The following is a 17638-nucleotide window of genomic DNA, read 5'->3' as shown; positions in this document are numbered from 1 at the left end:
TGAGAAATATGGTTAAGTTACAGAAATATTAAAAACTTTGCCAATCTTCTCAGGAGTTGGAATCAGAGCAAATTCATTCCAAGATCAGACTGTGTTCAGAGAAACTGAAAGAAAAAAATCTACTTCTCAGACTCTGCGGGCCTCAGTTAGTTTATGAAATGTTAAAGTTCGTTGTAATTTGATTATTAATAAAGTATATCTTGCTTGAAAGAAAACCTGTACAATTTGAAAATGATAAGACAGCATGGTTTATGTTGTCTTTATTTTAGTGCTTTTAATGTTGATTTATTTTATTTTACCTGTACAGCACTTTGGTTACTTTGAGGTATGTGAAAGTGCTCTACAAATAAAGTTTGATTGATTGATTGATTGATTTAGGTTTGCAAAGTGGCATCTAAATAAATCACAAGAGTTTTGGAACAGTGAATACTGAATCGTTGGATGCCATTGGAGAACATTAAACCCACCATATTGATGCAAACTCCTCGTACTGGCTGTAGAGTATACTGGTGAATACTACGTTTTTTGTTTTGCAGCAAAAGTAACTTGAATTGACCATGAACTTGTACCTACTTCTAAACAAACTACCAGGTATTCTTTAGTCAAATTGCGTCCATCTGTCTGAAAACTAAAAAATAAAAGGTTCAATGTATTTAAGGTTTTGCATTGCATCATATATGCTGTGGTGGGACAGTAAGAAGAAAGAGCTTAAACAAATGCCTACAAACATCAATAGATTGAGGTAGGCTTGTTAAGAAGAGTGGACCAAAATCCTCGGCAGTGATGTGAGAAACTGATAACGTCATACAGAAAGCAATTACTGTAATTTTCTGCTGCTAAAGCTGGTTCTACAAGCTATTAAATCATGGAACGATTAAAGTTTTTCTCACCATGCTTCTGTATTTTGGCTTAGGCTTTTTTAAGCACATGGTATTTATAATAAGTCACATTGTTGTTGTTCATCTGAGGTTATATTTATCTCATTTTAGGACCAGATGCAGGATGTAGGAGTAGGTAAGATGAGGAGGGAGGAGAAAATCAAAGATCAATTGCTGTAGTATCATGAATGACAGTGGAATTTTTGCTATTTCTGATGTGTTACTCTAACAATTGCATTAGGGGACGAATTCAGCCTTCCCTTTATGTTATAGTGCAAAAGTAGAAAGTAGATGTGTGCAGTCCCTGTGGTGCAGGTTTGATTCTTAGTGAAACAAAGTGACACATCTATATGTAAAAGGTTTGACAATAGATTCTGCACAGATCAAGTCATAGTCTGCACGATTCAAGTCAAACTCATACATAATTTTCCAGTGATCCCACTGAGCAAAGTCTCATGTGAGGTGTTTATGCAAAGCCTCTAGCATGGTGAACCAGTGACGAACGAATGGAGACTGAGAGAGTGAGACGGAAACAGGAAGGCAGAGAGAAAGCAAGAGATTACAAGTCGGCCTGGCCTCTGTTCAGTTTGCTGAATGGGTATTTTCCATGCCACTCTGTCTCCCCTCCATCTTTCTCAAGCTTACAACAGCACGGACAGTATGTCTGAATACATCTGCACATGTGCCACTTTGCCATGTCAGATATTTTCCCAGAAGAGCTGATATAAATTATACATCGAAGCTGGCACAGTTACACCGAGGCGTTGCTGCTTATGTAACAGCTGCTGTGAAACTTATTTGCCCAGCTGTACTTGGAAGGTGTGTGTGATTGTGTTTCTGTGGATGCTATTGTGTGTGCTGTCTCGTGCTTCAGCTATGATCAGTAAAGTCACATAAACTTGTGACGTTTCTGTGAAGTGATTAAAAAACAAAACAAAAGAAAAACGGAGCCATTTCAGATCTTGTGGCCTACTTTTCCCTCATTGAAAGATGCTAGAAAGAAAAATGCTCCTCTTCTGTAAAAATATTGCTTCCCTGACGCACATTATAGGTCATGTTGTCAGTCAAGATAACAAGCTGCTTCTCTCTGCTTTCTGCCCTCCGTTAAACTGAAACAATAGCCCCGCACTGTTCATACTGGCTTAGCAGCAGGGAAGGTGGGGGGTGGGGGGGTTGGGAGGAAGGAAAGTTTAGGAGGGAAAAGCTTTTTCTCCACTGTCAGGACAATGAGAGGTCAGAACGCTTTGGTGCTTGGATTTACTACAGCAAACTTTATTTTAAAGACAAAACGATGTGCTCCTGCAATGACAAGAAATCATAGCTGTCTCCAAGTGCTTTATTACATCCAAGTGATCCAGAAAAATAGAAGTCCACTAGCCAGATTAATCCCTGTGTCTCTGCCACTGGTATTCATGGTATTTCCAGTGTCTGTGGGTTTGACCACTGACCACTACTGGATAAATTTCAGTAGCTGGAAAACCTCCTGGAAAATCCAACCTTTGGAGCGGAACGGGAACGTCAGCCGTATTTCTCTTTTTCACATAACTGTAACCTCAATATTGTCCAATACCAGCTAACAGCTTTCTGCTTTTTATCCAGTTTTTTTTTTCTTAACAGAATTCAATGTGTGAAAATGTACAGATTCAAAACTTTTAAACATATATTTTTTGTGTAATAGTTCCTAATTCTAAGGTGGTTTTGTAACCAGGAAAGGTCATGTACAGTTGCTTGTGTTAAATGCAGATTCTAGTCATTACTGTGTAGCAAAAAGAGATGGCAGGACATTGTTTCCAACCAAGAGGTGGTCTGACTGGAATACACAAACGTTGCATGCTAAGATTTGAGCTATAGAGGTGCTGTGCACTGATTAGACTCAGCCAGGCTTCTGTCTAGTATGTGGATTGTAACTTTTTACTTGTCAAAACATGCAAGATCATTTTGATTGTTTTTAATTCTTTTTGTAAAATGGATAAAAGAATTTTGTCCGTTGGCAAAACACTAATCTCCATAACGCTTCCTTTGTCAAATTAACACTTAATTAATACGGCTGTTAACAGTGGTCTGTTTGTGTTTGTGTAAGTTCACTAAACAACATGGCTGATTTGCATTGGTACTGTCAAAACCAGTTTGCAACAAAGTCAACTCAAGGCACTTTACAGACATAACCAATTCAAGCCAATTCATTGTGATTCAATTAAAACAAATCCACATTTGGTCCAATTTATGTGACCAGTGTTGATACAAGCCAGCTCATGAACAGAATTGCTTCGCTACTGAAAACCAACAGATAGATAGAATCTGATTCAGTTCCTCATCACGAGCATGCTTCATGGAGGACAATGGAAAGGCAAAAACTCACTCTCTGAATAGGCTTAAAACACATTTTAAAGGCGGTTTGTAGAATCTAGCTGAAGTAAAAACAACGAAAAAAAAATAGATCTTTATAAGAGCAGACTGCTAAAAAAGTTGGAGTCAGGTGTAACAGGCCAAACTCATCTTCCTCATGACGGTTGAAGAATGTGCTATCTTCTGGAGTGACTCAAGTAAACTGTGTTTCTCTCTTATAAGCTAGTTCAATGCATAAAGGTAGGCAACAATTATATAATTGACACACATTGTCTGTGAAATGCTGAGTATTTGGTATTTTTTCCAAGGCTTAACTGTATGGCTCATCAACAATAACTCCCAACCTCACTGCAACGCTTTGAAAATTAACGTTGCAAAGTTGCAGTTGAAAAAGTCTTCAAGGTTTGTGTTTTTGTCTCATTGTTCTTGCTTTTGTAAGAGGTATTAGCTTCCAGGGATATGCCATGGTAGTCTACTCTTCCAGTCTACTCTTCAAGTTCAAATAATTTTTCATACAACCTTGATAGTACCAGGAATGGGATGACGAGTGTCATCTTCACAGTGATGGAGTCGATGTTGAAGAGTTAAATATAATGTTCTGTGCCAGCTATGGTCATTTGACATGTTTCTTTGAGATTACCTCACAAACAGTTGTAGTTTAACAAAATAACTTTATACTGCATTCAGACAAAAACAACAATCAGGCACGTGCGCTGTATATTTGTTGTTGTTTTTTCCCTTCTTCTTTTTTTTTTTAATAGAGTTTAATCACCACAGGTTGTTTCTAAGTTCCTCTGCAGTGAAATGTGCTTGTGATGGAAAGAGTGACAGAATCCAGGTTTCATTCGGTCCACTTTCACGTCTGAATTGAGATCAGATGCTTTGAGGTGTAAAAGAACAAAACCGTGAGCTGTCAGATTGTAGATGTACACAAAACGCAGGCCCTCATTCATCCATTCACTCACGCTTTTTTTCCTTCTTCCCTTTTCCACTTCTCCTGTCTTGCTATCCCATGTCACCCTTTGCATGAAAAATGTGGCCTCCACTGCCATGACAACGCTTCCAAACAGAGGAAGCGCTTAAAGTTTGCAACAGCAACAAGCTGGTTGTAAAAGAAAGAGGAAAAAAAAACTGGACTGGGAGAGAACCTGCTGCTAATTATCCCTGCACAGGACAGAGTTTTTTTGTTGGTTTTTTTTTTTTTTACCGATTAAAAAAGACTACTTTAATGAAGTCTGCTGAGCTCTGTGACTGCTTGGATGCAAAAAAAGAAAAAACAGTGGTTACTTACAGTGTCAACCATGTTACACTGCCAAAGTGCACAGCTTCTCTAGTTTCAATGGAAAGTGATTTGGCACTGATGCAATTGGTTAATAACACACTCACACACACTAGAGCTTAAAGCTGAGCCATGTGGGGGTTGGTGACAATGAGCGACCACTCAGACACACACTCATTGTGCTGGAATGGAGGCATAATATAACCTCAGGTCTTTTGGCAAAGCATTAAAAGACGTCTTTCCTTTTGGTGTGGAGTCGGCTGACTTTATTACAATACGGTTCTCTTGCTTGTTTGATGTTTTATTGTTTCGGTGAATAGATGCATGACATATGAATGAGAGTACATTAGGTGTGTACTGATTGGCTTTCTGAGGTAATGTGTTTTTTTACTGTGTTGCTGTCTTGTCCGTACTTGTGATTTTCTTTTGTTAGCAGTCAGGAATTGCTATGAGTCACCTTTTTACCTCCATCTCTGGTTGCAATCCACTGGGTTTACTGGTGCCCCTTTTTTTTATGAAGGTCACTGTGGCTGTGTTTACTGAATAAATGCTGTGTGATCAAGGTCTCCAATTCACATCACGTGCTGTCAAGATCATGTGTTATTATGGAAATACTGCTTGGCTACTGTCCTGCACAGGGGCCACACATTAATGCAGTTAAAAGGTCACCGATTCATTTCTTGTGAGAGCTTCTTATAACCACTTGTAGTGATTCTCTTGCCCTCATCCCCACAATGCTGAATCTGATGTGGGGATTTTATTCTTTCCACCTGTTGCTCTCATCTTCACTCTGGCTTTGCCTTTGATTAGTCTCAGTGTGATGTTCCAGTTGAAGAACGGTCAGATGGAAATGTTGCTACGTAGGCCTGGCAAGCAGGGAGACGTATAAAAGGAGAAGATGGATAAGAGGGAACAACAGGAGATGTGTGGAGCTTTAACCCAGCACAGGAAACGAGGAAGGGAAGGTATGGGTGAGATAAAGCAAGAGTGGGAAAGAGGATGAAAGCTGATGAAGAGGATGGAGGAATCCTGAAACATGAACATGTTTTTCAGTCTAGCATTTTGTGTGTGTGTGTGTGTGTGTGTGTGTGTGTGTGTGTGTGTGTGTGTGTGTGTGTGTGTGTGTGTGTGTGTGTGTATTTACAATCTGAAAACCATAAGGCTGCTGTTTTGAATAAAAAAGTTAATCACCTAGTATTACTTCTTCATTAAAAGAGATATTTAACAGTACTGTTAAACAGTGCAGCTTAATGTTAACTGAACTCAAATATTTTTGTTATTGGAGATTTTCTCACATGACGCTGTGATTTTAAAGTGCTTTATTTTGTCTTGAAGTGCATAAAACAAATGTGTATGAGAGCAGCTTTATTGGGAATTCGGCTGTGATACTTTGCTTCTTTTTGTTTAAATAATTAGGTGAAAGTAAAGGGAAATTTTGAAGCATGCGTGGAAGCACCTTCGCCCATTGGCAGGTGCAATAGTGATTTAGACTCAGTATTTGTCTGGCTTTGGAAGCTTTGATTTGTTTAGTTTCGCTCTGAGCTTAAATAGGTTCTAATGCATCAACTTAATTTACTGCAGGTTAGATAAACAAAAACATCCTGCATTTTTACATGAGCAGAACTTAATATGTTGCACTAATAGCCATTGGTGTATCACTTTCTGTCATCAAGATACTGATTTTCTGGTTATCTACTGTAAGTGGAGGCAACATGCACATACAGCTCTTGTATTTTACAAGAACCCGAAGATTTTACTGCAACGTAAGACATCATATGCACCATTTCACAGCCAAAGTCATCTCGTGGCCTTTTATGAAGAATGAGTTTTAGTCCAATTAATTATGATAGTATTTCGATCATGTTAATTCATAAAGAGCAGCCTTGTCAGGGAAGCAAACAGACCACGTTGAATATTCAGTTAAATTCCAGCTCCCATCCTGAGCATGGGCAGAGTGGAAACAGTGGAAAGCAGGGATTTTATTTCTGTTCTGCCTTTCAACGAGGAACGCACATGGAAGCTGTGTAGAGTGCGTCATAGATAACATCACAACTGTTACCATGTCTCAATATATTTTGCATTCCAGGCTATAACACTTACATTGTACAATTTTATTTAACTCCTCTTGTAACTATTTTGTAGATATTTTCAATTTCATGCTCTTCTGTTTGTTGGCTGCAACAACTAAATGTCCCAAGTTGGGATTAATAAAGTTATTCTATTCTATTCTATTCTATTCTATTCTATTCTATTCTATTCTATTCTATTCTATTCTAAGTGGAGAAAGCTCCCTCAGTGTGGTGTAATATGTTCAGCAGTCGAGTGGACGGTGAAAATGGAGGATGGGGTTTGTCTTGCCATTTAATTTCGTTCAGGATCTTAAGATGCTCCGACGTCTGTGCTTGCCAAATAACAATGAAACTGGATTAAAGATGCCTAGTTTTCTCAGGAACTCAGACCTCTCTGGAGCCTCTTTTTGAACTACCTGTTATTGGAAAATCCCCTAAAACCCCATCCATCACCCCCACTCAGCCTGTCTTTGTGTCCTCGCCTCTAATACTCCCCCTCCCCACTTTTCTCCATAGCATTCATTCTCACTCTTCCTACTCTGTCTTTTGCCCAGCGGAGTCTCTGGAACAGCTCGGAGTTGGTGTGTGATCTGATGGGGATATCTGCAGCTGGAGAATAATGGACTTCCTATCCTGCCATTATTAACAGACTTATCATAACAGGATTATTTCCCCGTCACCGAACCCACTTCTGGATCTTGTTAGAGTGCTACCTGGGAACTTCTTTCTTCTGTCATTCCTGCTTTAACTCATTTTTGGGCAAGTTGCTGCCATGTGGAGGGTAAACTCAAACAAGCACTTGGTGTATTTCTGTCAGAACAAGTGAGGCTGCCTTTAAGCAGTTCACCATCATTTAATAGCTTTATAGACAGTGAGGATACAGTGTAAATTGCCCCTGGGTTGACCCTCATACAGCTGCCTGCAGCACTGCTGGAGTTATTTTTAAATGTTGAATCAAATGCCCCACTGAGAGAAATGCCTCATGAAAGACTATCAGAATGACTTGAAGCACTTGAGACTTTTTCTATATTTAGTGCCGATAACTGTTTTCATTGCCCGTCTCATGCTGCTGACAGCAGAACAAGGTGCATGTAATAAAGACGGAGGAAGAAGCAGTGGGGGTGGGTTGAGGAATTAGAAAAGTATTTTTTACTTTTCCAGAGGAATGTTCCAAGTAGGAGAGGAGGGCTTCAATAACTTTAAGAAACAAGCGGTGAGCAACATGAGAGGGGGAAATTAGCCTTTGAGATTTGCTATCAGAGCAGCCAGAACAAAAAGCCACGGGTGGAGGGGCGGTAGAATCAAACAAGCTCTGCTGCACCCCTCAGGAGGTCACAGGGTAACATATTAAGGGGGGTCATGGTTGATGGTTGCACAGGGTTGTTAATTCTATTATCCCTGCCTGAGAGGTCCTTGTCAGGACCTGAAGTGAAGGGAAGGAGGAGGAGGAGGAGGAGGCAGCAGCATATGAGGAAAAAGGAGGTTGTGAGGCCTGACTCTTTTAGCTTAAAGTAATCACATACCACACATATCTTCATCTCTTTGACTCATGTGCACTCGGTGAGTCAGTCTCCTCACTTTAACTTCCCTTCTCTCCTTTTGTTTGCAGACAAGTTCAGAACTTAGTCAGTATGGAGCCAGGGACTTAATCAGACTGGCTGGCTGATTATTAACAAACCAACCCTATATTAGTACAGATTCATGGAGTATAAGTAAAATATAAACAAGTAGTTTCAAAGTCTCCACCTAGTTTTGCTCATCCACACCCTTTTCCACGGAGGACAAGTAATCTCACATCAAACTCAAGACTGGAACTGCAGTTTCTGCAGAAAAACTAGTGAAAACACACTGGTGTCCTACTGAAGCTGAACTCTGGTCTCCAGGAGAAGTTACACAAACTCAGGACAAAGATATTGCAACATAATATATCACAACCCCGCCACCCTCCTCATGTGAAACAGCATCTGACTGATGAAGCATGCGCTCGCTATGTACATGTTTTGAAAGCATTTACCTAGAAATATTGGAATGAGATGAATTCCTTGTTTTCATAAATATCAAGTGATAACTTAGTAGTGTGCGATTAGATATCAAAGGAATATTCAGTTTTCTTTTCTTTGTTTTTCTCCTTTTTCTTTCAAGACAGCAGTCAGAGCTGAGTAACTATGACAGGGGAGTTTAGCTTTGCTTGTGATAGTGTTGTCTTGGGCTGCATGGCGGTCACAACCAAAAGGGTTCTGATCTGAAACATGGCGGGGGCTTTTCTGTTTGGAGTTTGGATCTTCTCCTTATGCATGGGTGGATTATCTCCAGATACTCCAGTTTCTTCTCACAGTCCCAAAATAAAATTCATGTTTTGTTCATTTGTTATTCTAAATTGAACCTGTTAATGTGTGTGCATGGTAGTTTGTCTCAAATGTTTATCTGTTGGCTCATTGGTGAACTTGTAAGCCAATCAGCATGTAGCCTGCCTCTTGCCCAGCAGCAAAAAAAACACTAAACAACAACTCATAAACAGTGTTGCCTTTAGTTGATGCTTAGATCTTGTACACAGAGTTAAGTTACAAATATTTCAGGCTGAAAGCTTCAGAGGTCCTCCTTTTTTTGCAGTTTCAGAGTGACAGAGGATGTTTTGAACTGTTTTCTGTTAAAGAAGTAAGGAAGTAAATCATCATTTTAAATGATTTAGAAAAGTTTTTTTTAGGTAATCACAACTGCACCTGTCACTTTTTGTTGTTGTTAAACCATGAATATCTTCAGTAAATACATTATCCAAAAGTTTGTACCATTTTGTGTGTTTGTGAAAGACTTTCCTGAGGGAGTGTAGAAAGATTTTAGATGAGTTTAGAAATTCCACTACAGAAAGAAAACTGTAGAATTCATTGAGGAATTGTCCCTTACTCCCTTGATGCATCCAATTTAAGTGAATGGAGAAGCATTCACACTAAAATAGGTCTGTGAATCTAAGTGTGTGTGTGTGTGAGTGAGAGTGTGAGAGAGAGAGAGAGAGAGAGAGAGAGAGAGAGAGAGAGAGAGACTGCATTACTCCTGGCAGACTGTTTGCAGTCATGGCACCAAAGGATTATTCCACTTGGCCAGACAAGCTTGAGCTTGGCACAGCATGCCAAAGATAAGTGTCCCCTCTCTGTCCTCCTGTGCAACAAACACTGATCATACTATCTGCAAACGGAGGACTTAATCTGTTCATTGTGTTAATAATATCTGTTCACATTTCTCCTCCTAAAAATAGTGCAGCGTTCAGCTGAGGCTGTTGTTTGTTTCTTCAAAGCTGTTGTGACAGGTGTGAGCGTTGTGATTGTGAAACGGCAAAGGAAGTTAAATTCAAAGCCCCTCAGAGGCAAAATAATTATGACAGCTCATAGTTTCCAACAAGAATATTCAAGAAAATCGCAGAGCATCTGCAGATGTGGTTACCATGATTTATCCCTATCCATCTGATTATGTTGACCTTCACTTTGCTTTTTGCTTCCAGCTCATCGTTGATTGTTGGTTTTCCTTGTCTTGTCTTCTAGATAACATTTATATTGAGGGATGTAGATAGTAGATATGTACAAATAAAAACACAAGTTGTTTTAGAACTGTTTTCACCATAAAATTGTTGGAAAGTAGGCAAATATTCACGTAGCATTCTCACGTGATGTGCATGTGCAATGTTTTTATTTGTCTCTTTTAGAGTTTGGATTTGAAATGATTTCATTTTCTATCTCTTTTCCTTCAGAGTGTGTGGTGCGTCTGACACTGTCAGGCTACCATGGCTTTGGTTCAGGCGCTGCCTGTGAGTGACCACCCCAACCCAGGTCTTGACGTCCAGCAGTGTAGGCCGCTATCATCCCATTCCCCATCAGGTGCCTGCTCTGGCCCCTGTGGGCCCTGCAGCTCTGAGACCACCATGGGTTCAGTTAGCAGTCTTATATCGGGCCGGACGTACCAGGAGAGGCACTGCAGGGCAGCCAGTGAATTCAGCACCAAGCCACGGCGCTCAACGCCAGCTACCAGCTGCTTCCGACTCCAGGATAATACCCTTCGCAGTGGGAGCTCCCTGGAACAACTGCTGGTTATCAGTAACCAAACCCAGCCGCAGGCCAAACTTCTTCCTCCACCACTGCCCACCAAGAAGCAACCACGACCTGGAAACTCTGCCGGATCAGGTCAGGGTGGAGTGGTTACTGGAGGAGTTACTGGAGCCGTAGGTGGTGGTACTAATGGGAACTATGGGTATGTGAGTGATGAAGTGGTGGTTGGAGACTGGAACGATAACTTGGTGCTTACAGCTGCAAGTCCGTGCAGTGACTCAGAGGACCAAAGGGACAACAGGACTTTGAACAGCAACATTGCTGGGCCTCCTCCCAAACTCGTCCCAGTATCAGGCCAGCTAGAAAAGGTGAGAAGAGTGTGGAAACTGAATTATAAATCAAAAAGATCTGGACTTATTTTATTGTAGGCATTTGTATGTTTGGTAAAAGCTAGTTAGCTTAACATCAATATAAAGTACAATTATATAAAAATACAGTTGCAAGTTAGTGGAGTTGTTTAGATTTTCTTCAGTTTTTGGCATAAATATGATGTGTGTGTGTATAATGTGATGAAATCCTTTACTAACACGACCCTGACTGCAGTTAAACATAACACACCTGATACAACACCACCGTGTTTCGCAGACAGGATAAAGCTCAGGTCATTACACAGCCTGCTTTTTGAGGGATCTTTGTTTGGTTGACGACTTGTGGGAAAGTGGTCTTTCATTTCTTGCATTTGTACACATCTGTCACATTGTAGTTTGGTTGAGTGAGTCTGTTTTTCTGAGGTCTCTACAAATCTCCTTTGTTCTTCGGTGGCTTGGCTTGTAAATGATAGAGCTGGAGGTTTCTTGAACTTTGCCACTACTTTGATGTAATTTAGTTCTTAAATCTCAGCTGCAGAACTGCTTTATGGGGTTAAGCAATGCTTTACCTAATATTAACATATTTCATGTGATTTTCAAATGAAGCAATAAGTCAATATAGAAATCAGAAGGAATACTATACTGGAAATCTTTATGTGACTGTCAGCCTGAATCCCATCAAACTCTGTGACATTTGCCCTTTTTATAGGACAATGTGTCTTCAATTACAGTTTAAGATTACATGGTGGGACATTACACATCATAGAAAGGCCTGTTTAATCTTCCTTTCCTGGGGATCATTCCATCTTTATATTTCAAAGCAGAGCATCTTCACTGCTGAAGCGGACTCTTCTTTAAAACAGTTTTCGTCAGCTGTCCGATTGGCTACTTTTTGCCATCAATGTTGAGAGAAGCTTAATCGTTAGCCTGACAGGCTCAGATAGATCATTTGACAGTTTTTCACCTTGTAGACACATCATGATCTGAGTCAGAGCTCACTAATAGTCAGTGACGTATTTAGTGAACCCCCCCATTAACAAAAATCTTACTGTAGAAGCTTGAATCCTTCCTGTCTTTTGCGTCTCCTCCTCTACTTTTCTGTCTCCCTTGTTTCTCTGCCTTTTAATCAGATTTTCTCTGTCCTCACTTTATTCTCATTTTCTCCCTCTCTCACTTTTCTCTCCATCTCAAACAAAAAGAGTGTCACTTAGAAATTTGCTTGATGACACTCAAATCACATCAAATTAATCAAAACCTGGTGGAACGAACTGTTAGCATTTCAATTAGCCACAGTTTATTGGCTTAGATTTACATTTCCCAGTCACTGATAGTAGTTTATTATGTTGTGTTTTCAGAACATGGAGAAAGTGTTGATCCGTCCAACAGCGTTTAAGCCTGTTGTTCCCAAGAACCGCCACTCCGTGCAGTACCTGTCACCGAGGCCAGGAGGCAACAGTATGTCTGAGAGCCAGGCGAGTCTCAACCTCCTGTTACCCCTCGGAGGAGCTGGTAATGCCAACAGTACAAACTGTAATGGCGGAAGCTGCAGTTTGAGCTCCGAAGGGAAGCGTAACTCTTACAGTGGAGGTCGCAATGCTCGCACCAGCCAGTCCTGCTCCATGTCAGATTCAGGGAGGAACTCCCTCTCCAGCCTCCCAACTCACAGCAGCACAGGCTACAGTTTGGCCCCCAGTGAGGGATCCAGCTCGGGGTCCGGCTCTGGAAGCCAGGTGGAGCCTGTGACCGGACTGGCCCGCAACACGTCAGGTGGAAATGGTAGCCACGGTCACACTAACTCTGATAGTGGCCGATCATCATCCAGCAAGAGCACAGGCTCGGGGTCGTTAAGTGGGCGCGGGCAGCCCCTGTCTGACAACGGGTCCTGTGGTCACTCACCACCACCCGTGGAGGGATACGAGGCGGTGGTGAGGGAGCTGGAAGAGAAGCTGAGGGAACGAGACTTGGAGCTCCAGCAGCTTCGGGAAAATCTGGATGAAAATGAAGCTGCCATCTGCCAGGTGAGACACGGTGGCCTCTGACCACAGATACACCGCCTTTCAAATTACAAATAAACAAACTAATGTGATCTTGACTCTTTTTTTAAACCAATTTCTGATCTTTTGTCTTCTGCTGTAAAAGGTGTACGAGGAGAAGCAACGTCGCTGTGAAAGAGAGATGGAGGAGCTGAGACAGAACTGTGCTTCGAAGATGAAGCAGGCCTCGCAGAAGGCTCAGAGAGCACAGCAGGTGCTACAGTTACAGGTTAGCCAACTATTCAGAAACCTGTTTAAAGTGCTGAAAATGAAGTTTTGCACCCTATTAAAGCATTACTTTTCCCCATCTCAAGAAATCTGCATGAAAAATATTTCCTGAAAATATCAACAATCTTTTTATAAAGATTGCTGCATGATTTTTTTTGTGCCAGGTATTATTAATATACATTAATACATGTTATTAATATGTTATTATTCAGTTAATAGTCTTCTGATGTTGTATTTTTATACATATCTGATTTAATGTGTATAAAATGTTGAAAATATGGCTCTGTAAATGTGTTTTTAGGTGTTCCAGCTTCAACAGGAGAAGAAGAAACTGCAGGAGGACTTCTCCTCTCTGCTGCAGGACAGAGAAACACTGGAAAGGAGGTGCGCCACCATCCAGAGGGAGCAGACTCAGCTGGGGCCACGTCTAGAGGAGACAAAATGGGAGGTGGGTTATAATCAGACATTATGAAGAAGTTAGACTGGCAGGAGTGTTACAAGAAAAGATTATAAATGTGGAAAGCGTGGGCTCTGAGCCTGGCGCATGTCTGTTTAATATTTTATATAAAATACCATCAAAAGAAATATAAAGACCCGATAGTTTAAATTAAACTGAATCTGAGATGTTAGTTGTGTTGTCATGGTTTTCCATCTCACTCTCTTTCTCTCATGTATACACCAGGTATGTCAGAAGTCAGGAGAGATCTCCCTCCTGAAGCAGCAGCTGAAAGAGATCCAGTCTGAGCTCAGCCAGAAAGCAGGAGACATCGTTGTCCTGAAGGCCCAGCTGCGAGAAGCTCGGTCTGAGCTGCAGGCCAGCCAGGCTCGAAGCCAGGAGGCCCAGACCGTCCTCCGGACCAGATCGCTGGAGCTGGAAGTTTGTGAGAACGAACTCCAGAGGCGCAAGAGTGCAGCTGAGCTGCTGCGGGAGAAAGTGAGCCGTTTAGAGGAGGAGTCTTCCCGGTTCCGTGACACACTGACCAATCACAGTGGAGCTCCTTTACCTGGAAACGCTAGCATGAAGGGACACTGCATGAGCCTCTCGCTCCCACAGGGCAGAGGGATGGTAGGAAGAGGAGGTCCCAGTCCCTGCATGTACCGTGACGAAGACCCTCATCTGGTGTGGGGAGGAGAGAGTGATGAAGCCAAGGCACAGAGGCAGAACGCAGAAACGCTGCTGGGACTCAGACAACAGGTGGATTATTCTTAATAGCTTTTTAAGCACAAGTATTATTAGCAGACTGTTAATTATCATGGTATGTAGATGTGTGTGCATTTTGATCATGTTTTTTCCCAGTGTAGTGGCATCCCAGCATTTTTTAAATTTGTACAGATGTACATATTCCTGTAAAAAATAATGAATACGGCAGAGAAGCTTCCATTTTGATTCCTTTTAATACTGAGACTTTTTTTTCCTTTTAGGTGGATCGACTGAAAGCAGAGCTCATGTATGAGAGAAGGACCAGTGAAGAGCAGCTGTCACGGTTCGAGGATGAGAGGCGGGTGTGGCACGAGGAGAAGGAAAAGGTTTTTTTTTTATTTTTTACTTTATTCAGTGTCACACATAGATGGATGGATTTATCTCTAATCTTCCTTGTACCTGTGTACTCACATAGTATTTTTCCCTCAACCCAGGTAATCCGCTACCAAAAGCAGCTGCAGCAGAACTACATCCAGATGTACCGTCGCAACCGTGACCTGGAGCGGGTGATGAGAGAACTGAGTCTGGAGCTGGAGAACAGAGACATGGAGGACTATGAGGTCCGCAGTGGCAGCAACGATATCCACTTTGAGGAAATCACTGCCACTGAGATCTGAACAAACACGTTCAAAGTAATGAGTGTGCAGAATCGTGAAAATATAAATCAATGAAGTCCCTGAAGATGCAAATAAAACATTGAGCTCTGGGCCAAATACTGAACTATCTTTAACACGGCATTACCTGGACAAAGCTGTCACCGAACGTCACTGTCAGAAGGGAAATCTCCCAAAGGTGCACTCTTAACTGTCTTCTAACAGATATACTAACAGTGTCTCCTACAGCGCTTTTAAGAAGTTTTCTACCACTACGAAACCAGCACAAAGACTGCTTTGGTTCTGTGAAACCAAAAGCAGTAAAAAAAAAAAAAAAGATGTTCCTTTATTAGATCACAGTTAAATCAGGGTATTAAAAATTTATGGGAACTTAAAGCAAAAAAGCAGTCTGGTCAGTGCACAGTCAAAAGCTTCATAGTTGCATACAATGTTAAACGATGTTAAATTCCCACCTGCATGCATGCACACATGCATCAAAAAACCATCCAGTAAACAATTTAAGATACAAATTTGCACCCATCTTCCAACTCCAAAATGCTCTCATTTTACTTTATGGAGTTCACAATGTCGACTTTTTCTTTTATAGACACATATAATAGATAGAATTTTGTTGTTTATAAGGCATTTTTCAGCAGTGTGTGTTTGAAAACATCACTGGCAATGAAAGAATCTCCTCACTGTGAGAAACGTGGCTCTGTGCTGCACAGAGCCACAGACTGCTTTCTTGCCCCCTTTTGTTCCAGATAAGAACGTTGTCTCGAGAAGCAAATCATCAAACAAGTCAGTTTTTATATTGCACCTCTCGGTTTGCTTATATGCGGACTTCCAATTCTGTCATTTTCCAAACCACTTGGACTAAGAAACCGAACACTCAAAGGAAACACTTCCTTTGAACTCTGCTAGGGTTTTCTAGACCACCAATGTGTCAGCTTGTTCCTGCAATGCAGCAAACTCTTATTTAGCTCACTCAGGAGTGTAGCAGGCCACACATCTCGAGGATGCTGCTGAAGTCTGTCTGATACTTAACAGTCAGATTGAGGAAACTAAAAAAATAATGCATATTTACAGTACAGTGGTCTGGGTGTGATGTCACAAAGATTTAAGGCATGCTTGTTCAGAGTTTCCGTTTGTTTCCCATCACTCCCATTAGTGCCCTTTATGTAGCTACTGGCAACCCAAAGCCAAATAACACTTTGAAAGTCTTCCTAGTCCTTGCTAGATTATGTTATAATCTTCAGTGACTGTGATACAGGTAGTGAAAATGGCATGTCTGCATGACTTTGTTGTATGAGATTCCAGGAGAAGCTGGCTCAGGTTAGGTGAGACGTTGCAGAGGTAGAAGCTCCAGGAGTAAATGTGCTCCAAGCTTCACCAGCTGTGGGCCACTCTGCTCCGTTTTTTTCTCACATTTAATGCAGGGTTGTGTACAACACTGAGCATAGTAGTAGAGGGCTGCTGAGAACTTATATTTTAACAAAGAGTCTATATCAAGGATAAGTAACATGGAAATCTATATAACGGAGGAGATGTTGTATATTTTTTTAATTATATATCTATAGGACCTGAAGATATTTTGTTGTAGTACTGGTGTAAGTGTGGTTTAATGTATATCACATGCCAATATTTCAGTTGATGGATCAATTACAAATGGAGCCATCAGCTTAGAAAGAGTGCACCTAATACTGTCATGCATGAGAAGTTCATGTTTACGTTATATATTCTGTGTGGAAAACTGTACCTTCTAATGACCAAACGTACCGAATAGCAGGCAAAAAATACATGAAGGGCAGTTTGAGGTTTTTTTGTGGCTTGTTATTGGGCCTGTTGGCTCTCCATTTTAATTGATCTTTCACTTGATTTGTCAGCATCATAATATCGCACCGATTCATCTCGTCATCGTTGGGTTTTGTCACATCATTCATTCGTAAATGCATGAGATTTATTTAGTTTAGAGACATTTTCATTCAGATGGAGTCAGACCTAAACAGTCCGAGGTGTTATTTGAATATCATTAATGCATACGTTCTGTTGCATGACAAGGCCGCATCCGCTGTGGTTCTACACATATTGTTGAGTATTAAAATTCCTGCACTGTGTATAAATTCCCATGGCTGCACCATGGGAGGTGGCCAAGTTCTGTTTGTTCAACCACATTCACTTGAATCAGACGTAGACTGTTACTCACCACAGAAACATGTTAACAAGCACAGGCGAAGTTCTGTCTCCATCTCTTCTGCATTACTCAAAGTCTCATAACCGTTTTCTGTGTAAATATGTAAAACACTAAATATTATAACAGAGTGACGTTGTCTTTGATTTGGACAAAATATCTATTTTAGATGTAGCCACTGTGACTAGACCAAAGCAACGTAACATATTTCTTTCTTTTTTTCCTTTTTTTTTTTCATCCTTTTGTGAGCTTTTTTTTTTTTTTAAATGTTTGCTTACTTTGTGTTTTCATTTATTCATAAAGTATGCAGGTGTCCATGTATATTTTTTATGTGTACATTTCTTGTACAAATGACTGTGTTTTTAATTAAAGAGCAAGTTGTCACACCTTACCATGACTTGATTTTGTTATAGCTTCT

The 17638-nt window shown here is 40.9% G+C and overlaps 1 protein-coding gene across 2 annotated transcripts in view; it reads left to right on the top strand.

Moving 5' to 3' along the window:
- The window catches only part of lzts2a (leucine zipper, putative tumor suppressor 2a), a 49293-nt gene extending 31694 nt beyond the window's left edge, over positions 1-17599 (top strand). For both annotated transcript variants that reach the window (XM_079248940.1, XM_079248941.1), the window contains 7 exons: positions 10312-10974; positions 12330-12992; positions 13114-13236; positions 13537-13683; positions 13918-14430; positions 14658-14762; positions 14871-17599. In XM_079248940.1, the coding sequence (XP_079105066.1) occupies positions 10345-10974; positions 12330-12992; positions 13114-13236; positions 13537-13683; positions 13918-14430; positions 14658-14762; positions 14871-15053 (2364 nt within the window). In that variant the 5' untranslated portion in view covers positions 10312-10344 and the 3' untranslated portion in view covers positions 15054-17599. The remainder of the gene's footprint in view (positions 1-10311; positions 10975-12329; positions 12993-13113; positions 13237-13536; positions 13684-13917; positions 14431-14657; positions 14763-14870) is intronic.
- Positions 17600-17638: the final 39 nt, after the last annotated feature.

This window comes from Telmatherina bonti, assembly GCF_933228915.1.
Source record: "Telmatherina bonti genome assembly, chromosome: 11".
NCBI classification, from domain to species: domain Eukaryota; kingdom Metazoa; phylum Chordata; class Actinopteri; order Atheriniformes; family Telmatherinidae; genus Telmatherina; species Telmatherina bonti.
This window is presented reverse-complemented; position numbering and strand designations above follow the sequence as displayed.